The sequence below is a fragment of the Vigna angularis genome, chromosome 6, assembly GCF_016808095.1.
Source record: "Vigna angularis cultivar LongXiaoDou No.4 chromosome 6, ASM1680809v1, whole genome shotgun sequence".
NCBI lineage: Eukaryota > Viridiplantae > Streptophyta > Magnoliopsida > Fabales > Fabaceae > Vigna > Vigna angularis.
Window position 1 is genome coordinate 32,042,457 of NC_068975.1, and position 17,975 is coordinate 32,060,431.

General features: G+C 34.0%; 3 protein-coding genes across 6 annotated transcripts; all 3 read right to left on the minus strand.

Annotated features, from left to right (window-relative positions):
- Nucleotides 1-7,675: 7,675 nt before the first annotated feature.
- Nucleotides 7,676-10,188, minus strand: LOC108341033 (peroxiredoxin-2F, mitochondrial). Of its 4 annotated transcripts, XR_008250083.1 has the most exons (6): nt 8,885-10,188; nt 8,760-8,789; nt 8,483-8,641; nt 8,316-8,362; nt 8,064-8,158; nt 7,676-7,954 (listed from the first exon to the last, which is right to left on the minus strand). XR_008250083.1 is itself a non-coding variant. In XM_017578639.2 (5 exons), exons 1-5 carry the CDS (start codon nt 9,131-9,133, stop codon nt 7,948-7,950), a joined length of 540 nt encoding a protein of 179 aa, XP_017434128.1. In that variant the 5' UTR covers nt 9,134-10,188; the 3' UTR covers nt 7,676-7,947. The 4 variants fall into 4 exon arrangements, 2 of the variants coding, with proteins under 2 accessions (XP_017434128.1, XP_052735417.1); XR_008250082.1 differs by having other exon boundaries at nt 8,064-8,362; XM_017578639.2 differs by lacking the exon at nt 8,316-8,362.
- Nucleotides 10,189-10,865: 677 nt separating this feature from the next.
- On the minus strand, nt 10,866-13,097 carry LOC108341032 (peroxiredoxin-2F, mitochondrial). Its single transcript, XM_017578638.2, has 5 exons — nt 12,856-13,097; nt 12,723-12,752; nt 12,365-12,523; nt 11,575-11,669; nt 10,866-11,166 (listed from the first exon to the last, which is right to left on the minus strand). Exons 1-5 carry the CDS (start codon nt 13,057-13,059, stop codon nt 11,061-11,063), a joined length of 594 nt encoding a protein of 197 aa, XP_017434127.1. The 5' UTR covers nt 13,060-13,097; the 3' UTR covers nt 10,866-11,060.
- Nucleotides 13,098-16,720: 3,623 nt separating this feature from the next.
- On the minus strand, nt 16,721-17,975 carry LOC108342137 (uncharacterized). The gene is made up of 2 exons (XM_017579852.2): nt 17,386-17,975; nt 16,721-17,260 (listed from the first exon to the last, which is right to left on the minus strand). The coding sequence occupies exons 1-2, from the start codon at nt 17,506-17,508 to the stop codon at nt 17,030-17,032; spliced, it is 354 nt and encodes a 117-aa protein (XP_017435341.1). The 5' UTR covers nt 17,509-17,975; the 3' UTR covers nt 16,721-17,029.

The following is a 17,975-nucleotide window of genomic DNA, read 5'->3' on the forward strand; positions in this document are numbered from 1 at the left end:
TACTCAATTAAGAATTTAAAATCTTTTGTACAAAGAGAGGAAACGTTAAAAATGTGGTGGCCAATGGCATTAGTTGCTCAATTAAATGTTGTAATTAAGGTCATTCAATGCATAATTGAATATAATACAATTTTGTCATCATTGTCAATGTGGATGATATTAATTTGATTATACGAAAAAGGTTGATGAATATAGACTGTACTGATTGGATAATCCAAGAAAATTTATGGTTACCTTTATATATACAATATAACACGAAATAACTTTAGTTTGACATTTATTTTAACATTAAACATGAAAAAACATATATTAAACAGGAAATACCTTAGCTTATTTGCTTTAATTAAAATGTATATTGATATCAACATTTAAAATTGCTAAATTTTATTAATATCTTTCGTTTTCATTTCTCGACTACGTATATTTGTTTACGTTTTTAGGTAAAGACTGGCATCGTCTGCATTGCTCACATTATATTGAGTCTAAATCAACTAAAAGAACTAATTAGGGATTTTTGAAAGGTCCTTTTAATTAACTAGATATTTTGGTTTTAATGTTAGATCTAACTTTAAGATATTATGTAATTTTTTGTAGGTCCAATACTAATTTTTTTATTGTAAAAAATAATTTAAAATATATGTATTTTTATTTTAAAGATCTTGATCAGGGATGACAATTTTATCCGCGGGCACGGGTACCCGCGGATAAAATCCGCGGCGGGTAGTAACTATCCGCAGATATTTACTACCCGCGGGTAACGGGTAGCGGGTATTTTAATACCCGCTTCTAAACGAGTCGGGTACGGGTAGTATACTACCCGCCCCGCGGGTACCCGTTACCCGCAAAAAATTAAAAAATAAATAATTTATATATATTTTAATTAAATTTAATTAAAAATAAAATAAAATAATATTTTATTAGTTTAAATTTAATTAAAATTAAATTTTAATTTATATTATATATATATATATTTGTATTTTTATTTAAATTTTATTTTTAAAATGTATTAAATATATTTTTTAAATTTTTTGTGGGTATCCGCGGGTACCCGCGGGTTTTAAAATATCCGCGGGTATTTTTTAAACGGATACCCGGCGGGTAGCGGGTTGGATAGCGGGTACGATTTTATCCGGCGGGTCGGATTGCGGGTAGACACTACCCGTGCCCGACCCAACCTGTTGCCATCCCTAATCTTGATAATTCTTGTAAATAGACTTATTCGTCATGATGAATATCTTATCTCTCCCTCTTGTACAAAATCTTATAAATAGTAAATTTTATGTTTAAAGTCTTTGTTAAACTGTTAGGATAAATTGTCTTTTGTTAGTAATTTAATTTAAGTGTTTTTAAATTCTGTTTATTATCAGTGCTGGTTAGTTTTCCACCTTCCACGTTATAGGGGTTGTTGAAACGTGGATATTTATTAGTCCTCCACGTTGTAGGATGCTGTTAAACGTGGTTCCTTATTTTTCTCTTGATTGTTGTGAAAGGCTTATATAAGCCTCATTGCATTAATAAAGCAAATGAACAATTCTACTGCAGTGTGCATTAGTTTAGTATCCAACAAAGCTAGTATCAGAGCTTCGAAAGAAGCCTGATAAAGTGCGAGAGTGAGAGCAAAATTACGAGTGTGAGAGACATGGCAGCTGAGGCAAACAGTTTCGTACAAACTTCCATTCCCAAATTTGATGGGGACTATGATCATTGGAGTCTTCTCATGGAAAATCTCTTGAGGTCGAAAGAGTATTGGAACGTGGTAGAATCAGGTTACAAAGAGCCTGAGGAGGAAGAAAGTCTATCAGCAATGCAAAAGAAAACATTAGACGAGATGCGGCTGAAGGATTTAAAGGCTAAAAACTATCTTTTTCAAGCTATTGACAAATCTATTTTGAAAACCATTACTCAGAAGGAGACTTCCAAACAACTGTGGGATTCAATGAAAATCAAATGTCAAGGAAATGCAAGGGTGCAGCGTGCTCAACTTCAAAGACTTAGGAGGGCCTTTGAGCTTTTGGAGATGAAGGTGGAAGAGACGGTGAGCAACTATATCGCGAGAGTCATGGTGGTGGCCGTTGACATGAGAAATTGTGGAGAAGACATGACGGATACAAAAATTGTTGAAAAGATTATGCGAACTCTCACAGAGAACTACGACTACATTGTGTGTTCCATCGAAGAAGCACACGACACCGACAACCTTACGGTTGATGCACTCCAAAGTTCCTTACTTGTTCATGAACAAAAGCTATTACGGAGAAAAGGAGGGGATGAGCAGGCTTTGAAGATTACATATGATGAGACAACAACAAGTGGAAGAGGACGAGGCCGTGGGAGAGGAAGAGGTAGTATAACTGCAAGAGGAGGAAGAGGCCGAGGTAGATTCTTTAACAAAGCAACTGTTGAATGCTTTAATTGTCACCAATTGAGACACTTTCAATATGAGTGTCCAAACTGGGAGAAGACGGTCCATTACGCGAAACTAGATGAAGAGGAAGAGCAATTATTAATGGCTTATGTTGAAGAAAATAATGATGAGCAAGATAATATTTGGTTCATTGACAATGGATGCAGCAATCACATGACCGGCAACAAAAAAATGGTTTCACAAGATGGATGAGAAATTTTCACATTCAGTGAAGCTGGGAAATGACACAAGAATGATAGTATGTGGCAAAGGAGACATTAAATTTCAAGTGCAAGGAAGAACACATGTAATAAGTGATGTGTTCTATGTTCCTGAGTTGCACAACAATTTATTGAGCGTTGGGCAATTACAAGAGAGGGGCATCACTACTTTAATTCAAAATGGAGAATGTAGAATTTACGATCGAGAGAGAGGTCTTATCATATCTACTCTCATGTCGGCAAACAGGATGTTTTATGTCCTTGCTTCTACTGTGTTGTCACACTGCTTGCAAGCAACTTCACAAGAACTTGCTCATTTATGGCATCGAAGGTATGGCCATTTGAGTTACAAAGGTCTGAAAATACTACAAAATGGAAAAATGGTAAAAGGCTTGCCGCAATTTCAGCCTTCTATAGAGGTCTGCAGTGATTGTCTAGTGGGAAAGCAAAGTAGAGAGTCAATGTCAAAGAAAAGTAGTTGGAGAGCTTCTCAACATCTTGAATTGGTACACGCAGACTTATGTGGCCCAATTTCCCCTATTTCTAATAGTGGAAAAAGGTACCTTCTCAGTTTTATAGATGATTTCAGTCGCAAGATGTGGATTTATTTTTTAAGGGAAAAGTCAGAAACCTTTGCCATGTTCAAGAGTTTTAAGAAACTTGTGGAGAACGAAAGTGGTTCACCAATGTGTTGTTTGCGAACTGATCGGGGTGGAGAATTTACTTCACAAGAGTTCAACGAGTTCTGCACAAAGAACGGAATCAAGCGGCAACTCACTACGGCATATACACCCCAACAAAACGGGGTTGCAGAACGACGTAATAGAACAATTTTAAACTTGATAAGAAGCATACTTTCAGATAAAGTCATTCCAAAAAATTTCTGGCCAGAAGCAGCCAATTGGTCCACACATGTTTTGAATAGGAGTCCTACTACCGCGGTTGAAGGAGTCACACCAGAGGAGAAGTGGAGTGGGATTAAGCCAAAAGTTGATTACTTTAAGATCTTTGGTTGCATCGGACATGTTCATGTTCCGGATGCTAAAAGAATCAAACTTGATGATAAAAGTTAGAAGTGTGTATTCTTTGGTATAAGCAAAGAATCGAAAGCATATCGCATGTATAATCCTACCACCAAGAAAATAGTTATCAGCAAGGACGTGATTTTTGAAGAAGAAGCAAGTTGGGATTGGGAAAGGAGTGTTAAAGAGGGTAATCTCAACAACCTTGACGACGAATAGGAGCAAGCTACACAGGAGCAAGCTATACAAGAAGAATTAATTCACGAAGAAGAGAACGAACCAGCTGGAGATTCAAGTCCGAGCTCAAGTAGTACACTCTCACCCACCCTAGTTGAACAACAAGAGGGTGTTTTAAATCAAGAACGGAGTAGATTACCTCCAGTTTGGATGCGAAGTGGAGATTACATATGTGGAGAAGCTTTGTCAGAGCTAAAAACTGAAATAAGAAATTTGGCAGTGCTTGTAGATAGTGAAAATCCAGTTGATTTTGATGAAGCTGTAAGACATTCCAAATGGAGAATCGCAATGAAGGCAGAGATTGATGCAATAGAAAGGAATCAAACATGGGAGCTCACAAGTCTACCTGAAGGAATGAAAAAAATTGGGGTGAAATGGGTCTTCAAAACGAAACTAAATGAGAAAGGTGAGGTGGACAAACACAAAGCACGGTTGGTAGCAAAAGGGTACGCACAACAATTTGGTGTTGATTACAATGAAGTTTATGCACCGGTGGCAAAATGGGATACCATTCGGAGCATCATAGCACTTGCAGCTCAAAAGAATTGGTCCTTATACCAACTTGATGTGAAAAGTGCGTTTTTACATGGGGAGTTAAGGGAGATTGTGTATGTAGAGCAGCCACCTGGTTTTGTGAAAATAGGGGAGGAGGAGAAAGTCTACAAACTCAAGAAAGCACTTTATGGGCTTAAACAAGCTCCAAGGGCGTGGTATAGCAAAATAGAAGGGTATTTTCTCAAGGAGGGTTTTGAGAAGTGTGATTTTGAACATGCTCTATTCATTAAAAATGAAGGAGGTAAGTTTTTGATTGTTAGTTTATATGTGGATGACCTTGTTTTTACTGGAAATTGTGAAGAAATGATGGTTCACTTTAAGGAGTCAATGAAGAACGAATTTGATATGAGTGATCTAGGCAAGTTGAGATACTTTCTGGGGGTAGAAGTATTGCAATGTAGTGAGGGCATCTATATTTTCCAAAGGAAGTTTGCTAGAGAAGTGCTTGAAAGGTTCGGAATGGGGAGCTGTAATTTCGTAAGAAATCCAATAGTTCCAGGAGAAAGGCCTACAAAGGATAAAGATGGAGTGAAGGTTAACGCAACAGAGTATAAGCAGATGATTGGATGTTTAATGTATTTGACAGTTACAAGACCTGATTTAATGTATGTAGTCTGTTTAGCAAGCAGGTTCATGGCTGATCCCACAGAGCTTCACATGCAAATTGTGAAAAGAACTATGCGATATGTAAAGGGAACAATTGAATTTGGAATCTTTTATAAACGAAACGATGATGCGAAGCTATTAGCTTATACAGATAGTGATTATGCAGGTGACACGGAGGACCGTAAAAGCACATCTGGTTATGTGTTCTCTTTGAGTGGTGGAGCGGTAGCATGGAGTTCTAAGAAACAACCGGTGGTCACATTGTCAACCACAGAAGCAGAATATATAGCTGCAGCGTATTGTGCTACTCAAGGTATTTGGCTAAGAAGAATTCTTGATAAACTTAGTCAATCTAGTGGCAAAGGTGTTACCATCTTTTGTGACAATAACTCTACTATCAAGCTTTCAAAAAATCCTGTCTTCCATGGGCGGAGTAAGCATATCGACGTTCGATTCCATTTCTTGCGTAATCTGAACAATGAGGGTACTATGAAGCTCGTACATTGTGGTTCAGTTAATCAAGTGGCAGATATCATGACTAAACCTCTCAAACTAGATACATTTGTGAAGTTGAGAGAGCTATTGGGAGTTTGTGAAGTTCCTAACTTAAACTGATTATATCATAATCAGATTTAGGGGAGGATATGTTAGGATAAATTGTCTTTTGTTAGTAATTTAATTTAAGTGTTTTTAAATTCTGTTTATTATCAGTGCTGGTTAGTTTTCCACCTTCCACGTTATAGGGGTTGTTGAAACGTGGATATTTATTAGTCCTCCACGTTGTAGGATGTTGTTAAACGTGGTTCCTTATTTTTCTCTTGATTGTTGTGAAAGGCTTATATAAGCCTCATTGCATTAATAAAGCAAATGAACAATTTTATTGCAGTGTGCATTAGTTTAGTATCCAACACAAGCATACTTTTAGAAAATTTATTAAGTTTAAAAAGTCGGTTTATTTATAAATGAAATTTTAATAAAATATTATTTTATAGTGTCATTATACTAATTGACAACTATGTTCCCGATTAGAAATAGTTTTAACATCTATTTAATTCAAATAATTTGTAATTTTTATCCTTATTTAGCGTCACAAAATAATTTACTCGTAAGTTTATTTTTAAAAAAGTTCAGTAAGATTCCATATTTCGTTAAAAAATGTTCAATCTGGTCCTTTCCGTTCACGCCATTAAAAACATAACCGTGTAAATACCATTGTGCATCTCATAAGCACGTGGCACACGTTAATAGGTGGACTTAAATGATTTTTTAATTTAAAAAAAGTTTAAAAAAGTTTCTACCACGTCATCATCACCATCTCCAGACAAACCCTAATTTCTCTCCAAGAAACCCTAGCTGTCGCACCATCCAGTGTCATCACCGCCATCCTCGCCGACAGTCGTCCTCTCCAACGCATCACACGCCACCACCAAAGCGTTGCGACGAGAACGCGAGAAACCCTAGGTCTCCACGGTTTGCTTGCAGGTCTGATTGTGGTTGCAGGTGGAGGCAAGCAGCGGCGCAGTTAGTGGTGGAGAAGAGTGGCGATTCGCGATCTGCAGTAGCTGGCGATTTGGCTGGTGGTTAGTGGTGGACGATTCTGTGGTGGAGATTGGACGGCAGTGTTGCTGGCGCGACGACGATTTGGCTGGTGCGAGGGTGAAAATGGTGAAGATTGGTGGTCGCGGCATAGCAAGGGATCGGGATTGTGTTGGGTGATGGCGCGAGAACGAAGATGAGATGCGAAGGTGATGGAGGTGCAACAGAAGGGACAAGACGCTTTGGTGGTGGCGCGTGATGTGTTGGAGAGGACGGCTGCCGGCGAGGATGGCGGTGACGACGCTGGATGGTACGACGGCTAGGGTTTCTTAGAGAGAAATTAAGGTTTGTCTGGAGATGGTGATGATGACGTGGCAGAGACTTTTTTAAACTTTTTTTAAATTAAAAAATCATTTAAGTCCACCTATTAACGTGGGTCACGTGCTTATGAGATGCCACAGTGACATTTGCACCGTTATGTTTTTAACAACGTGAGCGAAAAGGATCGGATTGAACATTTTTTTAAAGATAGGATTACTTTGAACCAAACCCCTAAAAGTAGGAACCAAATTATGTATTAAACCTATTTTTTAATAATTATGATATTATCTAATAAATAAGAGAATTGAATTAATTCAAGTCCAGGTCTTGTTGATAATCAATTAACATAATTGAAACATTAGTTCGAAATATTCATTTAAAGGAGAGAAATAAGCTAGGATAGAGTTGTATGAATATTACGTTAAACCTGAAAAAGAAACACCATATCAGGTCTATATTAGAAGATTACAAAGTTTGTTTAACACGAGTTATCATTCTTTCCCCCCGTTTCTAATAAAGTAGCTGCTTATGTTATCAATTAAATAAAACTATTGACTTGAGTTTTACAATTGATGCAGTGTAATAACGATGTTTCAAACAAGTTGAAAGTCAAGTCACACCAACAAATATCAGCATAACTTTTAGTCCAATTTTCCTTCTTTTTAATTTTCGTGATACCTACATTTCTAGGTTAATAATTGCAAATCCAATTTTAGTTTAATTTGATGATCTTTTAGAAAAAAACAAAGAGCAGAAGATTTATCAGTGCAAGAAGATAATTCATCTATTTCTTTTGAAGTTTAAACTAAAAATAAATAAACCAACATCATAAACCTCAATCATGTTCAAAGATTTAATTTCAATTTTACTGATTATAAACCAACCTCGCTGTAAGATCAACTTTATGCGTACATACAAACCAGTAGAAACCTCAAATCTGTTCCAAAATGGTCTGTGCAGCAGAAACTTTAACAACAGATGGATCTTCTTCAACATTTAGAGCCTTAATCACTCCATCTACTACATATGCTGACCATCTACTCTTTTAATATCTGAATGAAGTCAAAGATAGAAAAGAATAGTAATAGATGCAACTTACATAAAAAACACTTCTATAAGGATTACAACTTCTATGATATCTCCAGGACCAGAAATTATTACCTTTCAGAACGAGTTCCAAGCAAAACATTAGAGAGATCTGTGACTAATTTCAAACTTCTGTGAAAGCTCCCATCGAAGTCCCCATAAAACTCAATCTGGAAGTCCAATTTCAAAAAGAAAATGAAAGAGCAACATTCGTAGCAAGTACCCAGAAGTAAAAGAATGCAAGCTTGGTAAATGTAAAATTGTAAATACAACATTACGCCAAAAAAGTAACACTTTACAAATTCAAATGCGAGGGAAACTACTAACCTGTTTCATTTTAAGTAACAATTTGAAAGAAAAAAGTTAGTTTTCACCTATCATTTTAATATAAAAGAAAATACTAGTTATATGTCTGAATTTTTATATACCAAGTTTATCAATAAAGAAAAGAGAATGAAAGAAGAAACTAAGACAAGAAGACAGAGATAACATACAGTATCTTTGCCTTGAAGCTTCTCTGCCCACTCATTCATAGTATATGGATCGTTAATTGCAACACAGATAACAAAATCGATCCCCTTAGCCTTAAACATGTCAGCATTATCCATGTAAGTTGGAACGTGTTCTTCTGAACAGACTCCTGTGAATGCACCCTGATAAATTGTCAAAACATCACAACAAATATTTAAGAAAATACAATGAAAACAAGGTCCATTGATTTACTTCTAACACTTGAAAATGACGTATAGAAAATTCTAATGTATAACCCACCGGGATTCCAAATATGACGACTTTCTTGTCCTGAAGCAAGGTGGGAAGAGACATTAGTATCAGTAACTGAGAGAAAAGATAAAAAAGATGTTGAGAGTGAGAATGGAAAAGAAGGTGGTGGGGACCTTGAAGATGTCCACGAGAGGAGTGGTTAAGAAGCTAGAAGCGACACCTTGGTCCCATGTGCGAGCTATTTGAAGAGAAACATTGGGTGCAATAGAGAGTATATCAGTTCCAACTTTAACCTTTGCCAAGGAGGAAGAAGACCTCATACCATGAGCTGCACACAACGATTTCATGACTCGCTTTACAAAAGTCCCTGTCATGGCTTCCTTTCGTTTCGTAGGAAATGCCAATGGAACAAAACAACACATGCACTTGTTTTCTGCCTTTACATAACAACATTATCATTCTCGTCTTGCCCTTCAATTCACCTTGTTGGGTCCTGTCTTTCTTCTGCATTATTCTGTTGCTTCTTCGCTCTAAAAGTAATTCGGCCACTTAAATCAATTACGAAACAAAAGAATTTTGGTTTCACTTTTCAGTCACTGTCTAATTTTTTTAATGTCATGCATAGTAATCTAGATTACTTGCCAGAGAATTGCTCGACTTGACAAGATTAACGTTTCTCGGCCTAACATAACAATGTCAAGGAAATATGAATTTCCCAGCATTTTAAAAATTCATTTGGAATTCTCACTTTCTAAAACAACAAAAGTAGCAGTAAAATTCATTCTGTGATTAAGAACTAGTTCTCCACTTTAACACCCAATTCATCATTCTCTAATGAAAAAAAAACATCAACAAGTTTAAACTTTAGAGCACAATTCAAATTCATCATTGGAGGTAACCTAAGGAGAGATAGATAGACCGAAACTACAATTTTAACCAAAAGTAATGAATCTATTAATTATTATAATATTATCACCTAGTGTCTACTACTGGTATATACTATAATTTAATATATCAATATTTTGTCAAGATTTCATTTTAAAACAAAATACTTGCTTTTGAATTAGTCAGACATATAATTTCTACCATACAAACGTTTGAACATTTTAATTTTCAAACATTCAAATTTGTTATAAACATGATGTGGAATCTCTTAACCATTTTGATGTTTAAAATTTCAATATTTGAAAATTGTAATTGAATACAATGTATATTTTATTTAGCCCCTTCAATGAATAAGTACTGACATTTATTTATACGCAAATATCTCACCCATATCTACTAGCTTATTGTGGTTCGGAATATTTTAAGCATCACTGAAAGTTAATTAAGGATATAATTGGTTGAATAGGCAATCAAGATGAAAAAGTATTCCATAATTGCAATAAATATTGGCTAGTGTGTTTAAAAAGTGATAAGAGCCTTATGATTTCAAAAGATGGGTCATAACTTAATTATTTTTATCTTCAAATTCATATATTATTTTCTTATTTATCTAAACTAACTATAACTATAGCAAGAAAAACTTATATATATATATATATATCTATATATATATATATATATATATATATATATATATATATATATATATATATATAAAGATAAATGTGGTTACAAAAAAGAATACATCCAAAAAATTGAAGGATTTTCAAGACTTAAACTTGTACTTGATCGATAGCTCTGGTGGAAGGTTAACAGACATGAACTTTAAAATGCAGGGTTTACCTATCCCAAAATCACCCCTCACGCCCATGACTAAAAATCAAATTATGCCAACTAGAATTGATATATAAGAAAGTATTCGGTGTCATAATTCCTGAATGTATCACGTTAAGCTAATATGGCTAGAAGGTGTTACAGTGTAAAAAACTAATGGAAGCCTTTCACTAGTCGCCACTTCAATGTATCATGTTGATTTTTAAAGTCAAGCAACTCCAAAATACCATTGAAGAAAATAAGATTTTATAGAGTTCTTATATGACAAACTACAATCAGAGTTACTTAACTATTACAAATACAGTTTCAGTTTTCCAAATCAAAATAAAGATTTTGTGAATTGAGAAATAAAATAGGACTCACTAAAATAACTTAGGAACTCAAGTTGCAATGAAGATGTTACTAAACACAAGGGAGACTTCAACAGAAAAACAATTGAGACTATAAATAAATATAGAATTGATAAAATACCAAAGTTACAGCTAATATGTGATGCATGCTAAAAACTTACTCAACTTAATAACCATGCATGCAGGGAAGAAGGGTCCAAACTGACAACCTTGTATCAGCAGGAAGTATTAGGTACATTTTATTGAAGACTTACTACATGTAAACAAACCAACAGGAACTTTAAATCTGTCCCAAAATGGTGTCTGCACCAGAAACCTTAACATCAGATGGAGCTTCTTCAACATTAAGAGCCTTAACCTTTCCATCTACCACATATGCTGACCATCTACAAGGAAACAACTACTCATTTAGAATTGAAATCTAATCTTTAACTCAAAAAGGAACAGACATGTCTTGCGTAGAAAGCATTGATCTAAGGACTACCTATCCAACCAATTGGTCTGGCTTCGGGTATGGTTACCCCCAAACCCCATATTTGGCCAATAAACAGTAAGTGATAGCACATCCACGTGAGTCAGAATTTCTTTTACTATTATTTTGAAAATTCCAACAGATAAAGTGCATTTATAATGTTTCCTCTTTAAAATGGTACATGTAGGATTATGAAAAGGGTTTGACATAGTTAATATATTTACATTGTTATGTTTGTCATTACTTGGTAGTTTCATCAGTACTTTGTGTCCACAGTTGTTCAAGTGAACAAGTGCACGTTCAAGGATGGTATATAACACACCTTTCAGATCGTGTTCCAAGTAATGCACCTGAGAGATCAGTAACCAACTCCAAACTCTTGTGAAAGCTCCCGTCAAAGTCCCCGTAAAACTCAATCTGGAGATAAATTTTACATAACATAAGAAAAGACAATGCACATAACCCATTTCCAAAAGGGAAATGTCAGGAACACACCCTCTTTTAAACACATTCTCTATAATTAGTTGAAATTTATTAAAAATCACAATTTGATGAGTCTCACAATTTAATTGACACCTCTCTCTCCTGATGTGTAATAAATTTTAACCCATAAGAGTGAGTGTGTTCTCAACAATCTCTTCCCAAAATAAAGAAAATTGGAAAACCAAAACACACCAAATAGAAGAAAATTATAATTCATCTAGGTCAATGGATGCATGATAGTCAACGTAGAAATTTCCATATTTACTGAACAGATTATGTTTACTGAAGAGCTCAATCTTAACATGGATGTACCAATTTAGATATAGGAGCTCTCTTCTCATAAAACCCTTTATTCTTTTCCCACAACTACATTTACTACAACTTTCACATATTTCATTTAACCAAATCACTGCACAGCTGATGCATTATCTTCGACTCGTCACTAGTTCTCGCTTAATTACAAACATATCTACGGATCCTTCAATTGTCACACAAGATTTAGCAACAAAAGTTAGGCAGAGATACCAAGTGTTTTACCAGGGAAATGCAAATGAGAAAATTATAACCTCAGACCATACAAAACTTTTTCTTTAATAGTGAGGCTAAGCAATTAGACAGGGATAACTTACAGCCTCTTTGGCTTGAAGCTTCTCAGCCCACGCATTCATCGTATACGGATCATTAATAGCCACACAAATAACAGAATCTATCCCTTTGGCCTTAAACTTGTCAATATTCTCTTTGTAAGGAGGAACATGTTTGTTTGAACAAACACCTGTGTATGCACCCTGAAGATAACCAAAGCATAAAAATTATCACTCTTAAAAATAGTCACATTTCTTTCAAACAGTTCCATTTCCAAGAAACAAAGGAAGCAGTCATTCATCACATAAAACAGTACCAAATCTTGCAAAAACAAAACAACCAAACACCAAAGTGGCATCCAGAGACACATGAATTAGTCAGAAAAATTGCATGTTAACTTACTGGGAGCCCAAAGATGACAACTTTCTTGTCCTGGATATTAAAAGGAAGAAAAAAAAAAGACATTAGCAATATAGTGAAAAAGGGGGTTGGAAAAATGGAATGGCATAAGAAAAACAAAAGAAAGAGTAGGGACCTTGAAGATGTCTTTGAGAGGAGTGGTGGAGAATTTCGAATCAAGTCCCTCGTCCCAGGTACGAGCTTTCTGGAGAGAAACATTGGGTGCGGCAGAGACTATGTCAGTCCCAGTTGCAATCTTGGCGTAAAACCTCGTACCAAGAACTGCAGACACTGATTTCATGATCCGACAACCACCTCGATTCACCATAGCGGAAGCCATCACAAAATTCTCACAGGCAGGTAACTGGATTGAAATCGAGTACCCAGACAAAAATCACATTCCAATTGTTTTGGGCCCTTATTGGGCCTTTCTTAAAGTGGGCCAAGGTCGTACTCCATCTTTTTAGCCCAACAGATTCTGGTCCGCATTCTGGGTTGAGCCATTTCATCGATTCGATTTTTTTTCCTTTTATATTTTGTTACATGTGTTGTTTTATTTGAGCATATTTCCAATACTTTTCATCCCCATGTCGCCATGCTTGATTAGGACTGGTACTTAGAATATTAATACAAGTAAGTTTTTGGAGATGATGGACACCATTTTTGAAAAACTGAATGAGGAAGAGAAAAAATTTCAGGATAAAGAACAATCTTGTGGTTGTAAAATGATTCAGGTTAAATTAGTGCATGCGGGTTTTTAATTGCAGCTAAAGGGTTGAGATATCTTATTTATGAGGCAATTTTAATGAAAAAGTGTTAAAGAGTTCAGGTTTGAGTCCAAGAAAATGATAAAGTTGAATAATATATAAGGAAGATATAGATTTATTGACTTGAACGTTTGAGATATTGAGATAATATCAATGTTTTATACATGTAAGTTTTCTGAAATGACTCGTCAAAGCTATATTTACCAAATATGAAAAAGGGGTTGTGGTAGTAATTCAATGTAAGAGTTATGTGGAGGTGTTAATGTATGGTTTTGGAAAGATTTATGAAGAGATGAACGTAAGTTGTGTAAAAAGTATAATAAATTATAAAGTGTAAAAATAAATGTTTCATTATGGAAAATGAGTTTAGGATAAGAGGGAGTTAAAAGGAGAATGAAGAATAGTAGAAAGGAAATGGGGGATTAGCTAGAATAATTACACCCAATAATGAAAGAAAGTGAGGATCATAAATGGAAATGAAAGTGAAGGGGTCATGAATTTATTCTATCAAATCGGAATATCTGTTATGATTTGACAATCTAAACATTGAATTGTCCACAATGTTATATTTTTTTATGATAATTAATACGATTAAATTTTGAAGAAACAAAATATCTTCTAATAATAAGATATTTGTTAATTTAAGGATCTATATTCTTCACTTAAAAGTTCTAATAATAATCAAATTCTTGTATAGTGACGAATATATATTATGAATAATAGACAAAAAAAAACTTCATGTAAAAATAGTGATAGACAATTGACATTCAAAAAAAGGTTATTGAGTATTAAAAATCATGTCAATCTTAACTTAAGTTGGAATGATTTGTTAAAGATACTTATAAATTGTTAAATAAATATTAGATGATCAAAATATTTTTACACTAATACTTTATTTGGTAGATATGATTTATTATTTGTGAAGGTTTAAGAGGGTTAATTTAAGATGATTGGTGAGGAATACTGTGTGTATTATTTGGTTTTAAGTAATTTGAGATAATTTGTAACGATACGGAAGGAAAGTTTTGAAAGAGAAAATGAAATCTGAGAAAAGGAGAAAATGATGGATTTGCAAGAATTTTTTGATAATATTTTTTAATTTTTTATAACTACTATTAAAATTTAATAAATAGTATTTAAAAAAATATTTAAAAGAAATAATTTATTTCTCAACGTTTTTTTCAACACAAAATATTTATATTTAAAAAAAATACACATAATGATAGTTTTTGCATTATACTGAAAACAACCCACTAACCTTCATTGATTCAATCAAATCAATCCCCATTAATAGTAAAATTTGTACTTAAATGCAGTGTCTTTCTATTAAACCAAATCACAACAAAAAGATGTAAAATCGAAACGAGACGTGAGGAAATAGTGAAAGGAAGTAAGTGAGATATGATCCGTAACCTTTAAAGATTCTTACTTACATCTTGGAAAATATGTAGAAAGAAAAGAAAAACGTGCAGAATAAATAAGAATTGTAGAAAAAGCACTTTGATTGTTATATAAAAGAATATTGAAAATGTGTGATTGAGCATAGCATGGATTTAGAAGAAAGATGAAAATGTTTTGGTAAGTTTTGGAAAATATTTTAAAAATCATGGCTGGCTTGTCTCTTGAGTCTTATGAATGAACCTTTCAGTGTGTCCCTCAATTATTTATAGCCAAGAAAATGAAGGTTTTCGGTTAACGTCTTCTTGGTTGCAACATGCACTCTTTAACGAACCCGATCAAACCAAAATATGTAATAAAAAGAGAAAAGGCGTGGCTAAACAACTTCTTTTTTCTTCAGACTGTCGCCTGTACGGAAAATTCTGGGAAAAATTAAATATATTTAGCTTTGTCAATAAAATTTTAAAAAATAAAAAAGGAAAATTGTTGTAACTTGTAAGAAAGGAGAAGCATTCTTAGACAGCAGATCTTGCCTGGAAGATTCACAACTTTATTATAATAAGCAAACCCCAACGCTTATGCTTGCAATCAAAAACAACTTTTTTTTTTCTTTTTTTTCAAATCTAGTAAACGGTAAAGAGAAAGCTATATGTTACGGTAATATATATTAACATTTCACACATATTATAATAATTAAAAAGTAAATTTTTATATCTTAAAATTAAAATTGTTATTATTTTAGTTTTTGAGACTTTTCTTTTCTGTTGTCTTGCAGGAAAAGAACGGTTCCAAACTTTTTCGTCACTATTCACTATCCAAAGTCTTAAGTGGAACATGCTCTGTTTGCTCCATGTTAGGATCTACAAATCCATATCCAAATAACTTCTGTCAATTCTTTTAATGAATGTTTGTCAAGGAATAAAAGTATATTAAATTGAAATTCTCTCTTGCATAAACAATTATTATAAGCTTAACTTTTCCATGGATCTCTTTAGTTATGTTTTCTGAATTAAAATGCATAAATTCACTTTAACTTTTGTTTCATTTTAAATAATATTTTAAGGTCCGACGGATTTAAAATTAAGTATAATTAATTTTGTTGGAATTAATTTGAAGCTGTGAATTAAATTTTATATCCAAGTTAATCTCAACGCTAAATTAAAATATGTATCACCAAATATGATTAAAAGTATACGAAAGAAACGAATTTTATAAAGTCAGGTTAATTTAACTTTGTTTCTAATATGAGCTATATTCAAAATTGGTTGTATTTTTCCACAGAGAACACGCTTCTGAATAGTTCGTCGGTTAACTAGTGGCGGAGAGATGCTTTAGATTAGAGAAAAAATAGCTCTCTATACACAAATATTACATAAACGCAATTTCTGTGTGATAAAAATGGTGTGTTTGATTTCAAAAATCATTTTTTATAAAGAATAATTTAACCAGAAGTGAAAAGGATAACTTCAGTTAAGTTTTGATTAATGTCATTTTATTAAATAAATATAATTTTAAAACAAGTTTGTATCACTTACTCCAATAGAAATATTAAATTTCCTTATTTCTCTATAACTTTTTTTAAAAACAAATAACCATATTTAATCTTTACTTATGCATAATTTGTTAGCAAAAATATTAAAGAAAGTACTAATAAAACCAATTTAAATTTCTCTTTCATCAAAAGAGCTTGCTTAAAAAGAATCATAATTTTACTTCCCCTCTGTTTTTTCCGCTCCGTTTCATACTTTTTTTCATTTCCAATCACTAGTTACACAGTAAAGCATGTGAAGAAGAGATATTAAGTGAATAGAGATATATAGAAAGGAAAACTGGCAATAAAAGAAGAATAAGATCTTTGCAACCATGACAAACTTATCACAAGAAACGAGAAAGGATAACAATGAAATGCTTGTCTGCAGAGGAAGGAAGCAAAACCTTGGGTGAACCTTCCTACACCATGTCTAATATTTTGGTATATATGGTTTTCCCATTTACACTAACCTATATATAAATATATATAAACAATACAAATTAAGTAGCCATATCATAATTGGCTGGCTAAAGAATTAGATCCACAAATTATTAAAACTTGGCAAAGAAATTAATCAGTAGAATTTGTAAGATTATGCAGGTTTTCACAGATCCTTAGCCATTTCTGGATTTGAAAGAATTCTTGTTAGGAACTTGAGAAACCGTTCTGGTATCCTGAGACTGCTTTTGATGCTTTGCATGTGAACCAGCCCTTCCTTTCCTCTGCTTCCTTCTTGGCTGTGTTGCCTGGGGGATAAACACACCCGTCCCTTTGCTTTCTCTCCTCAAAGCATGCTCATAGAGAAAAGCAAACTGCGGAGGAGGATAAATTGCCTCAGAAAAAGCCTGAAAATTAGTTTAACCATGTTAAGATTGTTGTCACAGAGAAGGAGGAAGAAGAAGAAGAAAAAGGGGAAAAATATGGTGGTGCATGTGTTTGAAGTTTGAAGAGATGAAAGTGGTAAAAGAACCTGAAGAGATTGAGGAGGAGAAGAATCAAGACGGTCTTCATCTTCATCCATGATTAGGAGAGCAATTTCCTTGCTCAAATCTGCAAAAAATAGGTCATCTTCAAGTTCAACTGCAACCTCCATGTCCGTTTGATCTGAGTGATAAGAAAAAGAGGTTCCTAATCGGGTATGAAACCAAGTACGAGAGTTTGTAATATCTCTTTGTTTATTTTTTGGATGAGTTAAGGAAATAGAAGTTTATATAGGAAAAAGGAAAGAAAGGGTGAGTTGAGATAGAAGGGGTGGTCATGTGGGTTGGTGGGGTCATGATCACAGTTGGCCAATCTGGCAAAGCCCTACAGAACCCTTGCACAAGCATCATGGAAATTTGTAGTGATGTTATCTTATTTCATCAGAAAGTTTCGGGGAAAAAGATATTCAATCTTGAATACACATGGTTGAGGATGGGCATGGTTATCTCTCTCTCTAATCTCATCTCATCTCATCTCATCAAACAGTAATTTATGGCTCATATTATTCAAAGCCTTTCATATATGCATAGGCGACAAATGAATATTTGTCCCAAAGATTCTTATCACTATATCCATCTC